The sequence below is a fragment of the Pongo pygmaeus genome, chromosome 21 (assembly GCF_028885625.2).
Source record: "Pongo pygmaeus isolate AG05252 chromosome 21, NHGRI_mPonPyg2-v2.0_pri, whole genome shotgun sequence".
NCBI lineage: Eukaryota > Metazoa > Chordata > Mammalia > Primates > Hominidae > Pongo > Pongo pygmaeus.
Window position 1 is genome coordinate 56,799,724 of NC_072394.2, and position 23,046 is coordinate 56,822,769.

General features: G+C 43.8%; 1 protein-coding gene across 2 annotated transcripts; it reads right to left on the reverse strand.

The window, feature by feature from the left end:
- Positions 1-1,623: 1,623 nt before the first annotated feature.
- LOC129021736 (1,25-dihydroxyvitamin D(3) 24-hydroxylase, mitochondrial) lies at positions 1,624-22,428 on the reverse strand. Of its 2 annotated transcripts, none has more exons than XM_054467581.2 (12): positions 21,756-22,428; positions 21,339-21,529; positions 20,008-20,101; positions 17,617-17,713; positions 13,880-13,971; positions 12,594-12,705; positions 10,860-11,005; positions 7,158-7,324; positions 6,287-6,365; positions 5,589-5,786; positions 5,370-5,490; positions 1,624-3,923 (listed from the first exon to the last, which is right to left on the reverse strand). In XM_054467581.2, the coding sequence occupies exons 1-11, from the start codon at positions 22,011-22,013 to the stop codon at positions 5,380-5,382; spliced, it is 1,545 nt and encodes a 514-aa protein (XP_054323556.1). In that variant the 5' UTR covers positions 22,014-22,428; the 3' UTR covers positions 1,624-3,923; positions 5,370-5,379. The 2 variants fall into 2 exon arrangements, with proteins under 2 accessions (XP_054323556.1, XP_063515063.1); XM_063658993.1 differs by having other exon boundaries at positions 1,624-3,132; positions 21,756-22,423.
- Positions 22,429-23,046: the final 618 nt, after the last annotated feature.

A 23,046-nucleotide genomic window follows, 5' to 3' on the forward strand; every position in this document is an offset into this window, starting at 1 on the left:
CTAACTGTGATTCTAAGGAGATTACTGAGCACCTCTGTGCCTCAGTTTCCCCAAGTGTGAAATGGGAAGAATGATCATATCTACTTACAGGGCAGTGACAAGGATCTGTGAATTCATATGCAGCAAGTGCTCAGAAGAGAGACTGGGGCAGCGAGAGCAGTCCATAAATATTATTATCATCATGGCTACATTGGCCATGTCAGTGTCGGCTCCAGACAACCTGCTCAGGGAGGTGAGGGGCAGCAGACGTGGCCCTTGCTCCACCCTGTGCTCCTCACACCCATTTGCCAGTCTTTGTGCCCTTCGCCCAGGTTTTTCATGCTTTGCTCCTCATGGCTGGCACCTGCAGCCTTCTTCAAAGACTACCTTCTGGCCACTATAGCCATTTTGCCTGGATATGTAAAGTCTAGAAGTATCTGAGAGTTTATACCCCAAGGTGCAGCCTGAATTGAAGGAGTGTGGAAGCCCTGCTCCCTGGGCACAAGGTGAACAAACTGAGCTGCAATGTACACTCCAGAGCTCCCAGGGATCAGGCTGAGGCTGGAACTTCACTCAAAACCACACGCTTGTTTGGCTTCTTTCCCTTCCTCATCCTGCTGTCCCCACAGTCGCACAGGTCTCCTTGGGAATCACAACCCTAATGAATCCCGGTGCTGGGGACAGCCCCTGTGGGATCTAAGCCATCAAGGAAGATTTCCTTCAGGAAATGAAAGCTGGGTGGACCTAGATGGTGCGTAGGAGAAGAACAGGCAGAGAAAGAGCGTGCTGGGAGGGAGACGGTGGGAGGAACCCTCTTGTCAGCATTTAAGGAACAGCAGAAACTGGCAGAAGCCACTGTGGCCGGGTTCCAGAGGCCTCTGGGGGTGGATGATGTGGGCTGAGGCCTGGGGGATCAGTGGGACCTCAGTTGATAGGGCCTGGAAGTGTGGATTGCAGAATCGGATCTTTACGTAAGAGCAATGGGAAGCCCCAGAGGCAGGATGAGGCATGATGAGGTTTGGGTTTTGAAAAGACCAATAAGGCAAGTGTGCAAAGAACAGAGGGGAAGGAAGCAAGAGAGGATTGAGATCAGCTGGGAGCTCCTGCAGAGGCTAGAGATATTAGTGGTCCAGGCAAGAGATTGTCAGTATTACTCCCAGCCATGGAAAATGTGGTTGTTGTGGGTCTTTCATTGTGAAATGTAAACTTATTCTTGGGACTTAGAGATTCAAACAGTGAATGTGGTAGGCAGGGGCTGAAACGGTTCGTAACCTCTACCTGACTGACAAGTGCCAGCCTCCTTTTCATGTCATGGAAGATGCAAGACAGAACAGGCTCCCAGGCCGTTCTACCCCCTTTTCAATCACACAACCAGTGTGTGACTGATTGTGTGATTGGAAAGTGGGTAGAGATAGAAGTAACTGGACTTGAGAAATATTTAAGCAGCAAAAAAATGGAAAGTTATTTTGCAATTCCAAGAATAAACTTTCAGTAAAACTGCTATTAAAATCTAGATTTATTTAAGGGTAAATTTGGTGATATAGGGCTTGTAGGCCATATGAGAAAATTTTCTACCAGTAAAATAAAGTTTGAATTTGTTTTTATTTTGTTGTAACAAAGGCAATAAAGAGGGGAAGTCTCTCAAATATTTAAAAACTTTTATTTTTACTTTCAGAGAATTTGAAGGTATACAGATGAAATCTGACAAGACATGTGAATTTATAATTCTAAAAATAATTTCACAGCAGAGAGAAAGCATATACCTAGATATGTACATATTTATTACAATATAAAGACATAAATGTATATTTCTGAAATGTTCTAAAAATATAATGTAGGAAGAAATATTTATTGAATATACAGAATTACATACAGTATGAATTTAGGAAAAGCAGTAGTAAAAATATGCACAAATAAACCACATGTAAACACAATTTTTAAGTCTTATAAGTATTGCATGCATTTCTGTGCATTTTACATTTATGAAATCATATTTTTCCTAGGAGTTCAAATCACAAAACAAATGTTATATAACAGATCTCTAACTTTTGCATGCTTTACAACTGTCCCATTTAATAGACAGAAAAATTATGGCATGGGAAATCATTTTATAATATTAAAGTCACACTGAATATTTTTAAGCTGTGACTAAACTTTGAAACATTGCCCTGCACCACAGATCCTAAATCAAGTACTGCAAATATTAAAAAAATGACTGAGGCAAATTACCATTAGAATACACACACACATACACGGACACACACACAGACACACACACACATGCATATCTGTGCTTCATATGCACATACACAATTTAAAAATTGTTGCTTCATCCTTACCCTAATGCCATAAAGGAATCACATTTAAAAAATAAAGAATTTTAAGGTCCTCTAACAAAATAATGCCCCAGTGAATCACTAGTCTTATAAGATGTTTGACTTCATTAAAGTCCTTTTCAAAATAGAGGTGTTCTCTAGTTTCCCAATAATGTTTTTATTTCAACGCAGGAAGAACGCAATTTCATGGGAGGCCTGATAACTTTAACCATCATTTAGCTTGGCTTACATTATTAAGCAGGGACAGTTTCCCAAGTAGTACATTAAGCAAAGCTACAGTAAATGGATTGTCAGTATTACTTCCAGCCCCAGAAAATTTAGCTGTTGTAGGTCTTTCATTGTGAAATGTAAACTTATTCTTGGGAATTAAAGATTCAAACAGTGAATGTGGTAGGCAGGGGCTGAAACGGTTCGTAACCTCTACCTGATTGACAAGTGCCAGCCTCCCTTTCATGTCATGGAAGATGCAAGACAGAACAGGCTCCCAGGCCATTCTAAGCACCTGAAGACGGTGCTGATACAGGTGAAGTGTAAACCAGCAGTGAACCCTGTAGAATGCCTTGGATCCCAGCACTCAGTCCGCTCCCTGAGTTGGATATGATGTTAGCAAATACCACCGTCTAGAAAGACAGTACATCTTCTGGAACAATTTTGCAGAAGAAAAAGTATCAACACCTGGGCCTAAATATTCTTTATAAGCTGTGGTATGGTGTGGTGGTTGAAGTTTGCTTTCCGGTAACGTAGAAGCCGTAAGCACCATTCTTGCAGAAAAGTTGAAATGGCTGTTTTGGTTTTGGTTAAAAAAAAAAAAAAAAATCTGAAAAAAAAAAAACCAAAAAAGGTATACCCTAATTGTATATATCAAAGAAGTGTATTTAAACAAGACAAATTATTAGCCCAAAAAAAAATGCTAAAACTTAAATTGCCATGGGCTCATGCCAAAGGTGTGGCTCACTGTGATAAACATGCATGCTCTTTGCTGAAGACTGGGGTCTCACAATTCAGCTAGAATACTTTCCTTACCCTACTTGATTCAATTCTGTTGGTTGGGATGCTCAGAATTTGACAAATTTCATAATAGCATCAGACACTTGGTGGAGGAATAATAATGTATTCATTTGGGCCTTGTTCAGAAATTTCATCTGTAATTGCATGTTTCTCTAAATAATCTACCAATAAGCAAATGCTCCTTAACTTGCCATTGGCAAACAGCATTTTTTTCTAGGAAGATCCTAGGAGGTGCTGCTAAAAGAACACAATGATAGAATCTAGGTTTAAACACTGACATGTCCGTCTATAAGGCCATATGTTACAAATGTCTTATTTCCGCCACTGGGGGTGGTGGCTCATGCTTGTAATACCAGCACTTTGGGAGGCTGGGGCGGGTGGATCATGAGGTCAGGAGATTGAGACCAGTCAGGCCAACATAATGAAACCCCATCTCTACTAAAAATACAAAAAATTAGCTGGGTGTGGTGGTGTGCACCTATAATCCCAGCTACTCGGGAGGCTGAGGCAGAAGAATCGCGTGAACCCGGGAGATGGAGGTTGCAGTGAGCCGAGATTGCACCATTGCACTCCAGCCCAGGTGACAGTGTGAGACTCCACCTCAAAAAAAAAAAAAAAAAAAAAAAAAAATTAGAGCTTTCTTAGGTGAATTTTTGATCACTTCAATAGTTTTGAATTCATTTTAATTCCTATTAGGAGAACATAACTAGACTTACTAACTCTTAATTTCATTAAGGAAATTATTACTCAGGACAAGGCCAACATATACTATTAGGCTTATGTTAATTTAAAGGAAATAACTCAGTAGTATTGAAATAAATAGCAGCTGGTTGGTATATGGATATGGCAAAAGTTGTGGAGGGAACATGAGAATTCCTCTATTGTCAGAAAAGGTATTGAATGGCATACTGCAGAAAAAATATTCTACTGTGTTCAATACAGGCTGATAAATATATACATTTATAGTATATGTGGTTCCATAACACAAACCTAGACCCTAGGGCTAAATACAGTCCACCGCTTGTTTTTTATAAAATTTATCAGAACACAGCCTTTGTAGGCAGAATAACAGTCCTCTTAAAATGTGAATGCCCTAATCCCTGGAACACATGAATATACTACCTTATATGAAAAAAAGGGCTTTCCAGATGAAATTAAATTTATGAACTTTGAGATGGGAGACATGGTCCTGGATAATATCTTGTCAGACAGAAGCAATGTAAGAAGAAAGAGAGATTCAAAGCGTGAGAGAGACTCAACCGACCATTGTTCTGGCTTTCAGATGGGGAAGGTTTCATGAGCCAAGGAATATGGGAAATCTCTCAAAGTTGAGTATAGCCTTCAGCTGACAGCAGCAAAAAAATAAAGACTTCAGTCCTGTAACCACGAAGAACTAAATTCTGCCAACAACCCAAACTAGCAAGAGAATAGATCCTCCTCTAGAGCCTCCAGAAAGAGCCCCGACAACACTATAATTTTAGCCTGGAAGAGCCTCATCAGACTTCTGATCTATAGAACTGTAAGATAATAGATGTGTGTCGTGTAACTCACTAAATTTTAGTAATTTGCGGTGGCGGCAATAGAAAGCTAGGACATCAGCTCACTCATTAGTTTACAAATTGTCTGTGGCTGCTTTCATGCTCCAAGGTAGTGTTAAGAGGATGTGACAAAGACTGTATGATCCACAAAACCTAAAATATTTGCCAACCGGCCCTTTACAGAAAAAGTTTGCCAACCCTTACTATTCACACGCAAAAACCATGAACAGCTGCTAGCATTTACTGAACATTTAATTGATGCCAGGCTCAGGAATAAGTATTTGGTATTCATATTAAATTTTTGTGATACACTCTCTTTGGGTCAGCATTTTACAAATGAAAAAATAAAAAAAAAAAAAGGAAGCTGAGAGTTTAGGGAACTGCTCAAGGTCACCCAGCAAGTTAGAGGTGAGCTGGGATTCAAACCCCAGTCTGGCTGACTTCCCAGCATAGCTCATCCCTCATTCTCACTACCTTGCAGAGGATAATGAACCGCCTAGATGCTCACCTGAGGCATCTTATCGCTGGCAAAACGCGATGGGGAGCTCCCGGCTGGGCACCAGGGTGCCTGAGTGTAGCATCTCAACAGGCTCATTGTCTGTGGCCTGGATGTCATATTTGCGGACAATCTGTAATGCACATGCACACAGAAACAGAATTACCCCTCTCTTCTTCTGCCTTGTGAAATAGCACAGAACATAATTGCAGAAACCGGTAAAGGTTTTACCCAACAAAGAGCCAAATGCAGTTGAAGCTCTGCTAATCGGCGACCAATGCACATTCTTTTTCCAATGCCAAATGGAAGATGCGCAAAAGGATTAATTTTTCCCTTCTCCTGAAGCCAACGTTCAGGTCTAAACTGACTTGAATCTTCAAAATTGTCTTCACTGGATCCCAACACCTGGGTATTTAGCATCAGCACTGTCTAAAAACATGCAGAAACACATAGTATTTAAAATAACCAGAAGAGACCTTTGAATGGCAAAATTTACAAAAGTTGTCACCTTACAAATCAAAAGCCAAATCCACAAATTTATAATAATGATTATTGCCAACATGCATGGAGTGCTTAAAATGTGCCAGGTAATAAATAGGTAAAGGGCTTTAAAATTTGTGCACGGCACTCACAACAACCCTGTGCGGCAGATTCTGTTATTAAACCCCTTTTACAGATGAAGTTGAGGCTCACAGAGATTATGTAACTCACTCAAGGCAACACAGATAAAGGTGAAACTGAATCCAGGTCTCTGTCTCCATAGCCATTAATTCTAATTCTATACTATGCAACATGTCAACTATTCACTACCATCTCTGTATTCCCAAAATGAATATTTTCCAGTACAAAGTCTAGGGAGATCTGATGAATATTTGCAAAGCGTATCTTCCAAGGTTTTGTAAGGTGTAGAATATACAAATTCTACTTACTCCTTTGGGTAAAGCATATTCACCCAGAACTGTTGCCTTGTCAAGAGTCCGAGTTGTAAATGGTACACTCGGCGTAAGCCTGAAAAGATAAAATCAAAGATGTAAAGGTGAGCACAGTCTAAGGTCTCTCTGAAGTGTCAATGGGAATGCAGATTGGATTAAATAAATGCTGCCCAAGTGCATACTCAAAGAGGCAGCACGATCACAGATCTTCCTAAAGAAGTTGTTTTTTTCTTCTCAATAATTGTATCTCTTGTTCCTCTCATCTTCTCGAGTTAGTTAAAACCCCAGTGCAAGGCTGTTTAGTAAGCTGTTAACGTTGGTTTTCTCCATTCACTCCAGACTAAAATGTGTATGTTTCCATGCTAGCCCTTGAAGCGTGATGTTTGTTCTATGTTTCTCCAATCTACTCTTCACAAAGTTGACAGTATCCTTCTAATCCTAAAATGTTGTGAGTTTTGTTTTCCCAAAAGGATGTAAAAAGAATTTCCAAAAAATGTTTTATACCAGAGGCTCAAAAGCAAAGCTTTCTCTATGTCCTATTATATAATAATATAGCTCTTTTGTGAGCTTCCATCTCATAACCTTCAGTCATGCCCCTATCTTAATTAGTGCTTACATCGTTCATTGGAGTAGCAAGATTATTGAATTAAAGGGGAGGGCACTGACTTTCCAAGATTTAATAGAATTTGCCCAAATGATTTAGGAAATGAGTGCCAGAAAAGAAATATGGCTCCAAAGATTTTTTTGCAGTGTGATAATTGTTTCTAGTTAGCTATGGGAAGCTGCCCATGAGTAGGGGACCACTTGTTTTGTGTTTACGAGAACAGTGTTCTAACACATTTATATTGGCTCAGAGATATGCTCTTACCTCATAGATTCTTTCAGACAGGCTTTTAAATACGGCATATTCCTCAAATCTTCTGCCCGTGGCACCTGATTCTCAGGTAATACACTTTGAATTTCCTTAAGAAGTTTTTGTTGCACTTGGGGATTACGGGATAAATTGTAGAGAATCCACATTAGACTGTTTGCTGTCTGCAAGCCAAATGGACATAAACTTGAGTTTTTATAAATAACTGCATTAAACCACTATTAGCTGAAAAAAAGGTGATGCCCACCACCTTATTCTGCAAATGTATCAGCGAAGCTCTTTCACGTGTCCTTATAGCTATGCCTTTAGACAAATCCAATATATAAAAAAGCAGACATTTCATAAAACACATCAATTAAGGATATATTTTAAATTATTTACTGAGGGAATCAAAGTATAATCCTTTAATCAGCTGCTTTAGAACATTTAAATACAGCTTTTTTTTTTTTTTTTTTTTTTTTTTTTTTTTGAGATGGAGTCTCACTCTGTCGCCCGGACTGGAGTGCAGTGGCACTATCTCGGCTCACTGCAACCTCCACCTCCTGGGTTCAAGCGATTCTCCTGCCTCAGCCTTCTGAGTAGCTGGGACTACAGGCGTCCACCACCATGCCTGGCTAATTTTTGTATTTTTAGTAGAGATGGGGTTTCACCATGTTGGCCAGGCTGGTCTTGGACTCTTGACCTCAGGTGATCTGCCTGCCTTGGCCTCCCAAATTGCTGGGATTACAGGCGTAAGCCACTGTGCCTGACCTAAAATACAGTTTGACGCAATAATTGTTCGAACACAAATGAGTACATGTAAAATTGGTGAAATGAGAATACTAGTGGGTTAAATCAATGCCAATTTTCAGATTGTGACAACGTTTTCTCATTAGACAGGAGGTTACTATTAGCGGAAAACTGGCTAATGGATGCAAGGGATTCCTCTCTATTTTTTCTTGGAACTGAATGTGAATCTACAATGATCTCAAAATAAACATTTAATTAAAAGTTGCTTGATATAAAAAACATTGATATAAAAATGGAGTAAATAGAGAGGGATGGTGATCCTCAGGGTGTTGCTAATGAGAGGCTTTAAGAGAATGTTATAGTGGAAATGGACAATAAATGGCATTTCTGAAATTTAAAAGTTCCTTTGGCCACACTCTAAAAAGTTAGCACAAAAATAAACAGGCACTACCTACACTCAGGGTTTCAACCACATGTAAACAGCCCTCATACGAGGGTGCCAACACCAAAAATAAGAAATTCAAAAATTGAGTTGAGTACTCCAGCTACAGTTTCTGACAAAGGCCCACACCCTTTTAAGTGGCATCTTTTATTTTCTCTGCACAGGCAATGACTAGAGAAAAAATATTGGTAGAAACAGCCAGTGTAGCTTTAAGCTACATAATATTCACCACTGGTAGTCATATGTATTTATTTTTTAGGCCGTACTTCGCTAATTTAAGCCAAATATTCCCTGAAAATGATCATTGTGTCCACCTCCGCAGACATGAAGACGCTGTTGCTAAGTGCCATGTGCCACTCACACAAATGAGCACCAAGTGCAAGACCATTCAGAGACGATGGTTATTTATTATTTTTGGAAGAAGATGCCTCCAAGGCGGGCTTCTTCATGTCAGCGGACTGGCAGCCTCGGCTGCAAATAAACTGTAGATGCCATTATTATAAGAGTCTAATTTACAAAACAGGAAGAGGGTGTAGCCATCAAATTAGATACACTTTCAAATGGCTCTGATTTTCCAAATGTGACTTTCAGAATAGCCAGGACCAAAAAAGAAACAGATTTAACCATATCAGTGAGTCCCTCACCGCAAGTACCAAATAGAGTTTCCAAAAGGCAGATGACTGTAGCTTTTGACAAAGCCACGTAAGACAGTCTGAGCCTGTAGGGAAAACTGCAGGGGCTAAGCTGCAGCAGCTGATTCGAGGGGAAGTGGCCTGGAAAACCTCAGGGGCACAAACTATCCTTGATTGACCTCCGTGGAACAGACCGAGCTCATTGACTGGCCTGCTGCACCCACTCTCTTGGCTAAGTCCATTCTCCATCTACCAGCCAGAGCCCACTTTTAAAAACATAAATGATCAGGTGATTCCCTTGCTTAAAATGCTGCAAGAGCTTCCCATCACAGGTGCAATCAAATCTAATGCCTTACCCAGGCTGGGCTCACAAGGCTCTGGCTAACATGGCCCATCCAATTCTCCAGTCTCACCTCTGACCACATTTGCTAGTTCTCTAGCTCCATTCCTCTTTCTGCCCCAGGGCCTTTGCATGGGCCATTTCCCCTACCTGCAGTGCTCTTCCACCAGGTCTTTTTGTGGCTGGCTCTTCTCATTATTCCAGAGTCAGCTCCAGTACTGTTTTCTCAGAGAGGGTGCCCCTTTAATCATCTCCATCTCTCTATATTACACCATCCTGATGGCATCCTCCACAATCCATACCACTATCTAAAGTGACCACATTTGTTTGTTTACAGGGCTACTATCTGTCTTCCCCACTTGCATACAAGTTCCATGAGAGTGGGAACCGTTGTCTCTGGTTCATGGTGGTCTCTCAAGAACGTGGAACAGTTCCAGACATACAGTAGGCACTCAATAGTTCCTGAATTCCTTCATTTATTCAACAAGTATCTATTAGCCAGTACTAGATGCCAAGTAGTGTTCTATGTCCTGGAAATGGCAGTGGACAACCCTAAGCCATTGCCCTCAGAGAGGTCATGTTCCAGTTGAGAAAATAAAAGAATAATGGGTGACATTTTACTTTGATCGCTGGAAGGAGCCACCCAGGGTAAGTAGTTCAATAGGAAAGTGAGCGAGGATGGATTCCCACTTTCAACAGCCTTGTGGAGCATGAGGAGAAATGAGAACCTCGTTGTCTCCTGATAGAGAAAACCCTACCTTTACTTCAGGCAAGAAACAGCACAGAAGGGGAAGCACATGGAAAATAAACAACTGCTTTACATTTTGCTTAGAGACTTTAAGGTACATGAAATGTTGGACTTAGGAGGAGATTAGCGTGCGTCACTCCCATCACAGCTTGAACTAGTATCCAAGTCAATTAAACCTACCTGAATGCCTATGGCAGGATTTGTTTGGGGTTGGTCTCACTTGGTATCTACTCTCTCCTAGGGAGTATCAGCTGCATCAGACACAGAATTTTGGTCTTTACAATGAGCTGTTTTGCTTCAGTTAAAATCCACTTGTCCCAGACTCTTTGGGACTTTGTTTACAATTCTAAGCAGATAAAAATATCATTGGCTTGAAAGAGAGTATGCCTTTTTTTTTTTTTTTTTTTTTTTTACAATAAGTAACAGCCACAATTAGGCACTTTGGGGTAACGTGCAACCGAACAAAATACTTCCAATTTTGAAAAATCTGGATTCTGTAACTTGCCGGGGCAGGGAACTTTACTGCTCCTGAACTCCCGTAGCAGTTTGCATGGACATCACGGCGCTCATCACATCCTACTCTGGCTTTTTGTCACTGGGGCACACGAAGTCTCCTCCTACCCAGTGTTTAAGCACAAAAGGCCGTGCACGGAGGCACCGTGGCATCTAGTATGAGACTTTTCATTTTTGTGGAGTTGGTGCTAGTGAATCCCAGTGAAATGAATGAGACGAATTACTATTTAAAATCTGTCATCTAAAAATTGTACAGAATGTTCATTTAGCAAACTCAAATCCAGCCCACCCTTACCGTTTCCACTGCAGCCAGCTGGAGCTCTGTGACAGCAGCATACAATTCTTTCTTTGAAAGCCGATTCTGGTGATAAATGTCACAAAGGAAATCTGCACTAGACTGCTGAGAATACTTCTCTAACCGGTTGTCGATACAAGATTTGACTATTAGAGCAGAGAAGAAAGAGAGGAAGTCAGTTGAAAATTAGGATGAGGAAAATCACAAAAGAAAACCTCAGTCCAAACTCCTTCTTGCAATATCTAAATAGTCTTTTCAGGAACACTGACAATTTGTTACACACACTAATTATATTATTGCCTTCTTGTCAAGTTGGCAAGGATTTTTCAATACCCACATGAGCAAGGCTTCTCAAACTTTAATGTGGATAGGAATCACCTAGGCATCTTCTCAAAATGCAGAACCTGAATCAGGGCTTGGGTAGGCCTGGAACTCTGCGTTTCTAATAAGCTTCTAGGTGATGCTGATGCCACTGGGCTGCAGGCCATAGTTTTGAGTAGTAAGAGTTTAGATCTTGGGAGGAAAAAGTGTAAAAGAAGGTAGGATTTGGGTTCACTTTCAGAATCCAACTTGGATCCAGATATTACTAAGCACACATACCCCACATACATACGCACAAGTAGAGTGCCCATCCATGTTGACAATAATGGTAAAAATTTCTAATATTTATAACATAAAATCTAGGCGTGTACCTCCCTCACTATTAAGCAAACAACCACCAGGCTCATTATATGGTAATAATAATGTTGATCACATATGGCACAGCAGTTAGAGTTCGAGTCCTGGAAGCTCTCTGTCTGGCTTCAAACCTTGGCTTTGCCATCACCTAGCATTCAATCTTGGGAACGTTTGCGAACTTCTATGTGTCTCAGGTACCCATCTCAGGGCTAATAAAAGGACCTACCTTATAGGTATGTTGTGAGGATTAAATAAATGTATAAGTGAACATGCCTGGCATCAAATATTCCCTTTCATCATGTAGCAGAAATAGCTCTAGTCTGCTGAGATACTGTGATATGCCAGGTTTTTATGTTAACTATAATCTGTAGTAGACCCAGAAACAGTTACATTAAGGTAGGTTCTCTTATTACTATTATTAATTATTAGTCCAGTTTACAGACAAGGCAAATGAGGATGAAAAGGTGATTGCACATTTGGCCAAGCCACCACAACCAGTGACAGAGCTGAACTTGAACTCAGGGGTCCCAGACTCTATAAATTTAACTTTTTTATTTTGAGATGGAGTCTCACTCTGCCTCCCAAGATGGAGTACAGTGGCTCAGTCTTGGCTCACTGCAACCTCCGCCTCCCAGGTTCAAGCAATTCTCCTGCCTCAGCCTCCTGAGTAGCTGGGATTACAGGTGCCCACCACCACGCCCAGCTAATTTTTGTATTTGTAGTAGAGACTGGGTTTCACCATGTTGACTGGGCTGATCTTGAATTCCTGGCCTCAAGTGATCTGCTCGCCTGGGCCACCCAAAGTGCTGGGATTACAGGGGTGAGCCACTGCGCCTGGCCAGATTTTACTTTTAACCACTCTTAATTCCCAAAGAAGACTACAGAAAGCTTGTTACTTAGAATTTGTGTATGCCGGGGCAATCCCCAAAACACCTGTGTTTGCAAAACCTAAACGTGGTGATGAGGCTCAGGAGATCACTCCAGACCTTCTCTCTGAAGCTCCAGACACAGGGGTGCTGGGCTGGTTCTGGCTGGATGTGAAGGGCGGCCCTTTACCTGATTTGAAAATGGTGTCCCAGGCCAGAGTGTGGTCCTGCCAGACCTTGGTGTTGAGGCTCTTGTGCAGCTCGACTGGAGTGACCATCATTCTCCCAAACGTGCTCATCATCTGAGAGAAATGCAAATGCCTTTTTATTCTGAATTCTCCTTCTCTCAAAGACAATGTTCGTTCTGGAAGAGGAACATTCTAAACCGCAGCACCCTGCACTTTTTAAAAGGCTGGAATTACAAGGACACCCCCGGCTCTCTCTGCACTGGTCCTGGGAGCAATGCTTGTACCCCACCTCCACCTCCTTTCAATATTGAAGGTAATGTGGGGGATGATTTTCCACTAGATGTGTTTGATAAAAATTGTAATCTTATGACCTAATGGTAAAAAAAAAAAAGTGGAAAAACCATAACTTTCATATTCACTTCAATTTCTAATAATTTCCAAACGTCAGTGATCTCTAAACCAATTTCACAGCATTTATCCTATCTACACACCACCCAAACTATTCAAAAAGGTAAAATCTGAAAAATTTTGGGCTGTTTTTAAAAAGTATTTTTAATCAACTGATCTTTAATGAAAATAGCTATTTTAACCTTGCCTAAACAAGTAAATAATGGACTTAATGTGCTTCTTTATGTTACGTGCATATATGCAGGGGTCCCCAACCCCCAGGCCATGAACCAGTACTGGTCAGTGGCTTGTTAGGAACTGGGCCGCGCAGCAGGAGGTGATCAATGGGCCAGCAGGTGTTACCACCTGAGCTCTGCCTCCTGTCAGATCAATGGCTGCATTAGATTCTTACAGGAGTGCGAACCTTACTGTGAATTGCCTATGCGAGGGACCTAGGTTCCACACTTCTTATGAGAATCTAATGCCTGATGACCTGTCAGTGTCTCCCATCACCCCCAGATGGGACCTTCTTGTTGCACAAAAACAAGCTCAGGGTTCCCACTGATTCTACATTATGGTGAGTATATAATAATAATAGAAATAAAGTGCACAGTAAATGTAATGCACTTAAATTTTCCTCCCTCCTCTGCCCCACCACCCTGCCTTGTCCATGGAAAAATTGTCTTCTATGAAACTGGTCCCTGGTGCCAAAAAGGTTGGAGACAGCCGCATATATGCACATAAATATACTAAAATATATAATGCACATTAAAATGAACACTTAACTATTGAAATAAAAGATGTGTGTATGCCATTTTTTGGGAAACGCTGTGAAGTTCTGTAAAAATGGATCTGTAAAAACATCAATCAAGAGAACTGCTCTCTTCAAGAGGCTGCTTACTGTTTTGATGGCCACGATGAAGTTCACAGCTTCATCCCCTGCATTCTTCTGGAGAAGCCCAAATCTCTTCTCATACAACACGAGGCAGATACCTATCATTTAAAATAATCATCACTTTACACAAACAGCAATGCTGGAGTCTATGTTTAGCTGGTTATTAAAGACTCAATTCTATGCCTCTTAAAAGTGTGGGATTTTCTGATAAAAGGCAACAGTCCAAGAATATTGAGGAAAAGCAGAGTCTGAGAGAAAGGGGACACAATCACTTTCTTTTTCTAGAAATTATCTCCGGGTCCAGTGACTCATCACCTTAGAATGTCATGATCAGAGATCCACTGTCCTGAGTCATGTAAGTCACACAGGAGATCCAGGGGCCCTAGCAAAGGTGCTGCAGGGTCAGATCTGTGCTATGCCTCTAACTCAGCTGTGTTTTTAGAGTTACTTATTGGATTCTATCGCCTGACATAATGAATTGGAAGCCATTCACCAGAGGAAGAGAAGGGAAGGGAATAATTATGTTCTAAACACCCATTATGTGCCAGGTACTGGGCTAGCACTTCATATAGGGTTTTTTTTCTTCCATGTCATCATTTTATTTAGAAGGAACTTTTTAAAAAATAAAATCTCAACTCTTCATTTCAAAATTTTTACCTACAGAAAAGTTGAAGGAATGGTAAAATGAATACCTGTATCCCCTGAACTCATCAACATCTTGCTGCCATTTCTTTCTCTTTGTGTGTATGTATGCATGGCTGTGTGTGCTGAACCATCTGAAAATAATTTTGAGCTCTCAGGACACTTCATCGTTAAATACTTTAGCAGTAATGTCCTAAGAATAAAGCATTCTCCTACATAACCACAATGTCATTAACATCCCTAAGAACCTTAGCGACCATTCCATAAAAAATCTACTGTGTCCCATTTTAAAATGTTCCCCACTGTCCTAAAAATTATCTCTTGTAACCTTTTTTTTAAAAAAGGACACAGGGCTGAGCATGGTGATTCACACCTGTAATCCCAACACTTTAGGAGGCTCGGGCAGGCAGACTGCTTGAGCCCAGGAGTTCGAGAACAGCCTGGGCAACATGGCAAAACCCTGTCTCTACAAAAAAATAAAAATAAAAAAATTATCCAGGCATGGCTACATGTGCCTGTAGTTCCAGCTTCTCTGGAGGCTGAGGTGAGAGGATCTCTTGGGCCCAGGAGGCCGAGGTTGCAGTGGGCCGAGATCGTACCACTGGCCACTGCACCCTAGCCTGGGTGACACAGTCTGGAAAAAAGAAATTATACAGGATTACTGCAACCACCTTTTTAGTGGTGGATAATTGGCTCTTGACTTATAAAGTAGGAAACTAGCATTAAAAAGGTAAACAACTGCCCTAAAATCATAAATCTGAGGAGTGAGAGTCAATTAGCTTAGTCAGCACCCGCTCACAGCTTTTCCAACTACATCCATGTTTTCCAAACTCTACTCATTTCTTCCCAACCTTTCAAGGTTTCCCCGTATTTGTGTTCCACAGTGGTTGGCAGGTACACCACTGGGAATATGTGAGATAGCTCTGGATGGTACATGAACTTTAAAAATAATTAGTTACTCTGCTGGGCACAATGGCTCATGCCTGTAATCCCAGCACTCTCAGAGGTCGAGGCAGGAGCATCATCTGAGGTCAGGAGTTTGAGACCAACCGGTGGCAAAACCCCATCTCTACTAAAAAACACAAAAGTTAGCCAGGCATGGTATCTCACGCCTGTAATCCCAGCACTTTGGGAGGCCAAGGTAAGTGGATCTCCTGAGGTCAGCAGTTCGAGACCAGCCTGGCCAACATGGTGAAACCCCATCTGTACTAAAAAATACAAAAAATCAGCCAGGCATGGTGGTGTGCACCTGTAGTCCCAGCTGCTCAGGAGGCTGAGGCAGGAGAATTGCTTGAACCCAGGAGGCGGAGGTTGCAGTGAGCTGAGATCACGCCACTGCACTCCAGCCTGGGGGCAGAGTGAGAGTCTGTCTCAAATAAGTAATAAAAAAAGTTAATTATTTTCATATTTATCTATTTATGGCAATATTTCTGACCTTGAATTTATGGAAGTGTTATAGGTTTTCCTTCTATCCTTCCCATCAGCAGCCACAGTGATCCTCCCAGCAAATCTGCCCATATCACACTGCTGCTGAATACACTCCCACAGCTCCCGGTTACTTACAGGCTCAAATTCAAACTCCTGCCCATACAGCCCCCCATGAGCTGGCTGCCGGCCCTCTCCCAGCCTGTTACAGGATATGCTTGTCATTCTGCACTTCTTCTGCAGGGACACTCTCCTTCCTCCCTTTTCACCTGGTGAACTCCTACTCAACCATCAGGTCTTAGCTGAGGGGCACCATCTCTGTGAAGCGACCCCTGGCCATGTCGGGCTTAGGTGGCCCTCTCAGATTCTCCCACAGCCCAGAATGTCCTCAGCCAGGCTCTCTCCCACCTGATCACAGCTGCCTGCTCTCCTCCTGCACCCCCATGGGCAGTGAGCTCTGCCCTTTATTTCCAGAGTAATCTTTGAAGAAAGCAGTCGTGTCCTCCCTCCCTTACTTGCCCCATCTGAGTCAGATGAGGGGTAAAGTCTTGCCAGGACCTATGAGCTGTGCCCTGTTGGACACCTGCCTTCTTTTTGACCTCGTCTCCTTTGACAGGCTCCCCTTCCTCCCGGCTTGTTCATCGTGATCCACTCACACCAGCAACTTGAAGTTCCTCAAACACGGCGCTCATGCTTCCACCTCCTGGCATTTGCACTTCCTGTCTCTGCTGCCTGGAACAATCCTCCACAGGTACCCTCATGATTTGCTCCTTCCCTTCCTTTAGGACTTACCTCAAATGTCTCCTTACTAAAAAGGACTTGCCCCTCTTTCATTCTTTCATGTTATTTCTTTCTCTCTTTCTTTTCTTTTTTCTTTCCTTTCTCTTTTCCCCTTCCTTCCTTCCTTCCTTCCTTCCTTCCTTCCTTCCTTCCTTCCTTCCTTCCTTCCTTCCGTCCTTCCTTCTTCCTTTCTTTCTCTGTCTCTCTCTCTTTCTTTCTTGAGACGGGGTCTCACACCGTCACCCAGACTGCAATGCAGTGGTGCAATCATGGCTCACTTCAGCTTCAACATCCCGGGGTCAAGCAATCCTCCCACCTCAGCCTCCCAAGTAGATGGGACTACTGGCATGTGCCACCAACCCTGACTAATTTTTGTATTTTTTGTAGAGACAAGGTTTTGCTGTGTTGCCCAAGCTGGTCTCAGATTCCTGGGCTGTCCTCAAGCGATCTGCCCACCTCAGCCTCCCAAAGTCCTGGGATTACAGGCATGAGCCACCGTGCCTGCCTTTCATGTTCTTTCTTAACTCCCTTTCTCTTTTCCTTTACTCTTTGGAAGAGTTTATTTTAAAACGTGTTTACTTGTTGATTATCACCTTGTCTAGCATATAAGCTCCCCAAGGGCAGGGGGGTTATGCGTTTCATTGATTGTCATAACCCTAGTAACTAGCACAGTGCCAGACACACAGCAAGTGTTCAACAAATGTTTGTTGTATGACTCATTAACAATCCATAGTTCAAAGCATAACTTAAGCACCTAAAAGAAGCATTAAAAGGGTTGCTCTGGCCTTTCCCTAGGCAGCAATAATGCCTGTTTACAAAAGAGTTGTCAAAAGAGCCATGTTTTATCTGCAAAATCACCTGCAAAGTCAATGAGCAAGACTGTGACAACAACTTACTTTCAAACGACCATTTGTTCAGTTCGCTGTACAAGTCTTCAATGTGGCCTCTTTCATCACAGAGCTCATCTATTCTGCCCATAAAATCAGCCAAGACCTTCCAAGAAAACAACCACAAAAGACACATTTTAAAGCCGTTGAAGGAAAACAAAACTTAAAACTCACTGAGCTAACTTCAGGTCTTGCTACATCGCATATTCACTGGCCATAATGTTATTCATCCTGAAGTCACACTAATTATATATTCTCCCTGGGAACCCACCTCATCCTCTAATGACCTTGTCCTGGGTTATTTCCTGAGCTTTTCCTGAAGCCACCCTGAAGCTTAAGTTTCAGCTTTTGATCTAAAAATAATTCTGGCAATTTAAGAAAAGGAAAACTTTTTTTTTTCTAATCAGAATGGGGGAATAAACCACAAAGGAATCAGCTAACTGTCCCTGTTGGCCCAGCATCTCAAGGATTGTGATGCAGCAGCTATCCTGAGGTGTGCCCTTCCACATCTGGGCAAGCAAACGTCTCTTTATTGGTTGGTGGTTATGTTAAGCATGTTGAACTTGGAACCAGAAGATCTACCAATTCTGGACACAGCTCCTTCCCTAAGTAGTCTATGACCTTGGGAAAGTCACATAAGACCTTTGGATGCCAGTTTCATAAACCAGAGTTTTCAATAACTAATTCCTCACATTTAATGAGGTCCATATGGTACCAAACACTGTACGAAGTGTATTGGTTGATCCTCTGACAAGCAAGTAGTAGTAGGTACTGTCATTACTCATTTCCCACGTAATAGATGAGAAAGCTGAGGCTTAAAGAGGCCAAGTCACTCACTTATGCACACAGAGCTGATAAGTTGCCATCCTGGACCCTGCCATGAGCTGGTGTGACCGTAAAGTCCACATGTGTGGATTTAGTTTGCATGTTTAATTTGCCCACGTAGTGCATTTAAAAGTTCTTTGAATTTGTTACCATTAAAAAAACAAGAGGTTTCAAGAAAATATGGCACATATACACCATGGAATACTATGCAGCCATAAAAAATGATGAGTTCATGTCCTTTGTAGGGACATGGATGAAAGTGGAAATCATCATTTTCAGTAAACTATCGCAAGGACAGAAAACCAAACACCGCAGGTTCTCACTCATAGGTGGGAACTGAACAATGAGAACACATGGACACAGGAAGGGGAACATCACACTCTGGGGACTGTTGTGGGGTGGGGGGAGGGGGGAGGGATAGCATTAGCAGATATACCTAATGTTAAATGACGTGTTAATGGGTACAGCACACCAACATGGCACATGTATACGTATGTAACTAACTTGCACATTGTGCACATGTACCCTAAAACTTAAAGTATAATAAAAAAAGATAAAAAAAAACAAAAAAACAAGAGGTTTCATATGAACATATGGATTTACCACTACTAGTTTAAAAATGTTAATAATAATTATGAGACTTGGTGACACGAGGTCTGCATTCCGACATGGCATTCGTTTGCTGGAACTGGGGCTGCTGTCCCTCCTAGGAGGGGCATGCACTATCATGTTTCCTGAAATTTTTACTGGGTCTGCCTCATTATTTTATATTAGTCATGTGGCCCCTGGAAGCTTCTGAGTTTGCAATCCTTCACCTATATGATCCCATCTGGGGACATGTCCAGTTCAAAATAAACATCCAAAGTGAACAGAAGTAAAAAGAGATTACTTTATGCTTAAAACTCCCTTTGACTCCATGCTGGCTAAGGGATAATGTCCAAATACTTCAGTATAATACAAAAATATTGTTAAGACCTATCCAGTATCATTTCAGAGAAAGCCTCACATCAGCTACACTAAATGACTGATTCTCTGAACACACCATGTCATTTCATGCCTCCCTGTTTTCAGAAGGCTACTCTGTCTGCCTTAATGCCTTCCCCCACCTTCTCTGCTTTCAGACTCCTCCTGCAAAACCCAGCTCAAATATCACTACTTAAGAACTTTACAAGGTTATCTCATTTAATTCTCACAGCAAACCCGTGGGGGTGGGAACTGTTACTCCCATTTTGTAGATGGGAAAACTGAGGCTTAGGGAAGGTAAATGGTATAGCCAGGTCTCATAGCCAGGGAGTGGAAAGCTGGGGTTCAAATCCAAGGCTGTAGAATACCAAAGTCCATGCTCTCCATTGCTCCCTCATTGTGACATGACTTTAAAAGAGGGTGGAGGAGGGAGAAATAAGGGTTTGGTGGGGAGGAGGTTGTAGGAAGGAATGGAGAGAAAGAGAAGACCCCCACTTTGAAACACCCGAATTGCATTCTTTTTTCCTTTGTACTTTGTAGCTGTGACTTGAAGCTCCACCAATATCCCTATGTCCCCAAGAGCCCCAGGAAAGCTGGCCCCAGCCTACAAACCTCATTGATTTTGTTGTCCAGCTTCATCACTTCCACTGGTTTCATTAGTTTCTTTTGAAAGGCACTCCGGACCCGCTGCCAGTCTTCCCCTTCCCTGTGAGAGAAGCAGGAATACATTTAGAGCACACTGAAGAGAAAAGAAGGGAGATGCAGAAATACCTCCAGCTGCAACTTCAGGAACCATAAAATCAAACACTGAGAATCGTGCCAAGAAATAGCCAGAGAATATTAGCATGAGAATATTTGGGATAAAATAGTGATCATCTTTTGACAATAGTTTGACAATAGGACGAAAAAAGCACCTTTCCTCCTAGTCAAGGATTGCACCAGAAAGTTGAAGTCCAGATAATTTGGGTTCAGAGATTTTGAGGTGTCCTTGCAGGGAGTGGGGCTGGGAGGCCTGGGGCCAATTCCTAGCGGTAAAAGGGGGCATGTGAACACCCCATCACCAGCAACTCAGATCTGTTTGAGGGAAGAATCTTGTCTTCTTTTAACTCATTGGTGTGGGCTTCATATTTACAAAATATCTCAGATTTAGAATTTTGCCATCGCCTCCAAATAATAACATACAGCCAGAGAGTCACTGGAGTAATAAAAAGCCTTTTGCGATCGTGCACTTGTATGCACCTGCCCCATAGCAGACCACACAGCCTGTGATGCACCGTGCATTAATAGGGTTTTTAATTCCAGTCATTATATCCTGGAAAATATAACTATTAGGCATGACAGTTCGGGGGTAAATAAAGGTGCTAACTTGTTAAATGCTAACAACTAAAAAGCAGAAGAATCACATCCCATCGTAGCATTTATCGACCTAAAACACAACTTTGATATCCCTCCTTATTCCACATTTACAAGTAGAAATAAGGCATGTCCCCCAATCCTCTGCAGAAAATGTCACTGTAAAAAGCAAAAGAGGCTAACTCCTGGCTTTTGAGCTTACAAGGTGTTTCAGGGAGTTTTAAGGGATAATTTTGTTTGTATAAGATGTTTGCCTGGTACGCTGACTTCAGAACCACATCCTGCCCAAGAGTCTGAACACCACAGTTTGTACAACCCTGTTTTGGCGTTTCTTTGATGGGAGGGTGTGGCCCTGCCCTGTTGCCAGAGAGAACGCAGGTGCCTGGTGCACAGCACAGCTTTTCCATGGACCGACTCTAATCTGTGCAAGAGCTCAGGGTTGCAATGGCACGGGAGAGGGGCTTTGGTATCCGCCCTACATAAGAAGCTTCCAACCCCAGGGAACTCTAACTCCGCCTCTTCACAATTTCCAGGCGCCGTCAAGCTCATTAGGTCTGGCCGCATGCCCAGGTCCCTCGGATTGGACTCACAGGATCAGCAGCCCGTAGCCTTCTTTGCGGTAGTCGCGATAGGCCTTCCACGGTTTGATCTCCAGCCGCTGCGGGTACGCGCTCTCGGTGCGGTACAGTGCTTCCAGCAGGCATGGCGAGCCCAGGTGCACCGACTCAAAGGAACCCAACTTCATGCGGAAAATCTTGCCGTACTTTTTGTGGTACTCCACCTGCAGCGGGCGGGGCACAACGCGGTGTCAGCGCGCATCCTCCGCCGTGCCCGAAGCGCTTTCCCTCCTCACGCCTCCTTCCTCCTCGGGGACCGGGGACCCTAGCTGCCCAGACGCCGAAGCGCACCGTGCGCCCCAGGCGCGCACGTCGGGGAGGGTTTGGAGCGCCACTGGGAGGGCGGAAGAGGGAGGAGAAAGAGAGTCAGGGGTGCGAAAAGGTGTTTACCAGGGTGTCGTGCTGTTTCTTGAGCCCCCCTTTCCAGAGAATCTGCAGCAGGCTGCCCAGCAGTGGCCAGCTGGTGGGGCCCGGCAGGGCGGCTGCGTTCTGAGTCTCGCCACCAGCTGTCAGCGGGCAGACTGGCACCTCTCGCGGCTGAGGGGACGTGTACGCCGTAGATGTCACCGGTCTCGGGGGCTGTCTCGGACTGCGCAGCTGCTTCAGGAAGGCGGCAAGCGAGCGGTTCTTGCTGATGGGGGAGCTCATGGCAGCGGGGAATACCGGAGCGCAGGAAAGCAGGGGGACGGGGTGGGGCGAGGTTGGTACGAGGCGCTGGTGGGGGTCGGGGCTTAACGATTCTGGGAAAGGGAAGCAAAGAGGGCCAGCTGGTGTGATGGAGCGGGGTGAGGCGGGACAGGCAGCAGAAAGGACCTCGGCGAGGATGCTCGACGCTGCACCACGCGACAGCCTGAGAGCGTTGGTGCCTCCTTGCGCCGGCCGCAGGGGCTGGAAGAGGGCGGCCGGTGTCTGGGGACCTCTTGAAAAGGGAAAGCTGGGAGTCCTCCTGTTGGTCCGCAAGGCTGACCTCCAGGGTCTGACTGGAGCCACGGGGAGGAGGTGTCAAGGAGGGTAGATGAGATGCTGCTGGCGCCGCGTTTCCTCCTGTCCCTCTCCATGTTCCTATGCCCAGGGACCATGCATTTATGGAGACAGAGCATGCCCTGGGTGGCCAATGAGCACGCAGAGGAGGGCGGAGTGGCCCCCGGCTGGCCAGGCTCCGAGGGACGCGGGACCCAGGGGAGGGGGGTGGAAGGAGGATGGAGTCAGCGAGGTGAGCGAGGGCGTCCGGGCCTCGGGTGACCGGGGCTCTGTTCTCTGGGCGCGGGAGGTGGGGTGGGGTGGCAGACTCCACCCCGGAGATAACCCCCAGGAAGGCATGCGAAGCCCGGAGTTCACCGGGTGTGCGCCGAACGCACCTCCCCGCCCTCCCCCGGCGGCCGTGGATGCTGCCCGGCGCTTGCACAATCGCGATGCCGGGCTGGCGAGGTCCCGAGTGCGGGCCCAGAAAAGCTGCCAGCGTCTGCCAGGGGCCCGGGGAGCCCGCACGCCTCCCGGGGAGCCAGATCCCCCCAGCCTGGACTGAAGTGTTTGTTTTTTTTTTCCTTTTTTGGGGGGGAGGAAGTTTGGCTTTCTGCGCCTCCCAGGGTGGGGAGGATTTGAGTCTTACTGAAATGCACCAAAAGAGGAGACTTTCTTAACTTGAGCAAGAAGGGGAGTTTGTAGAATTTCCTTCCTGCTG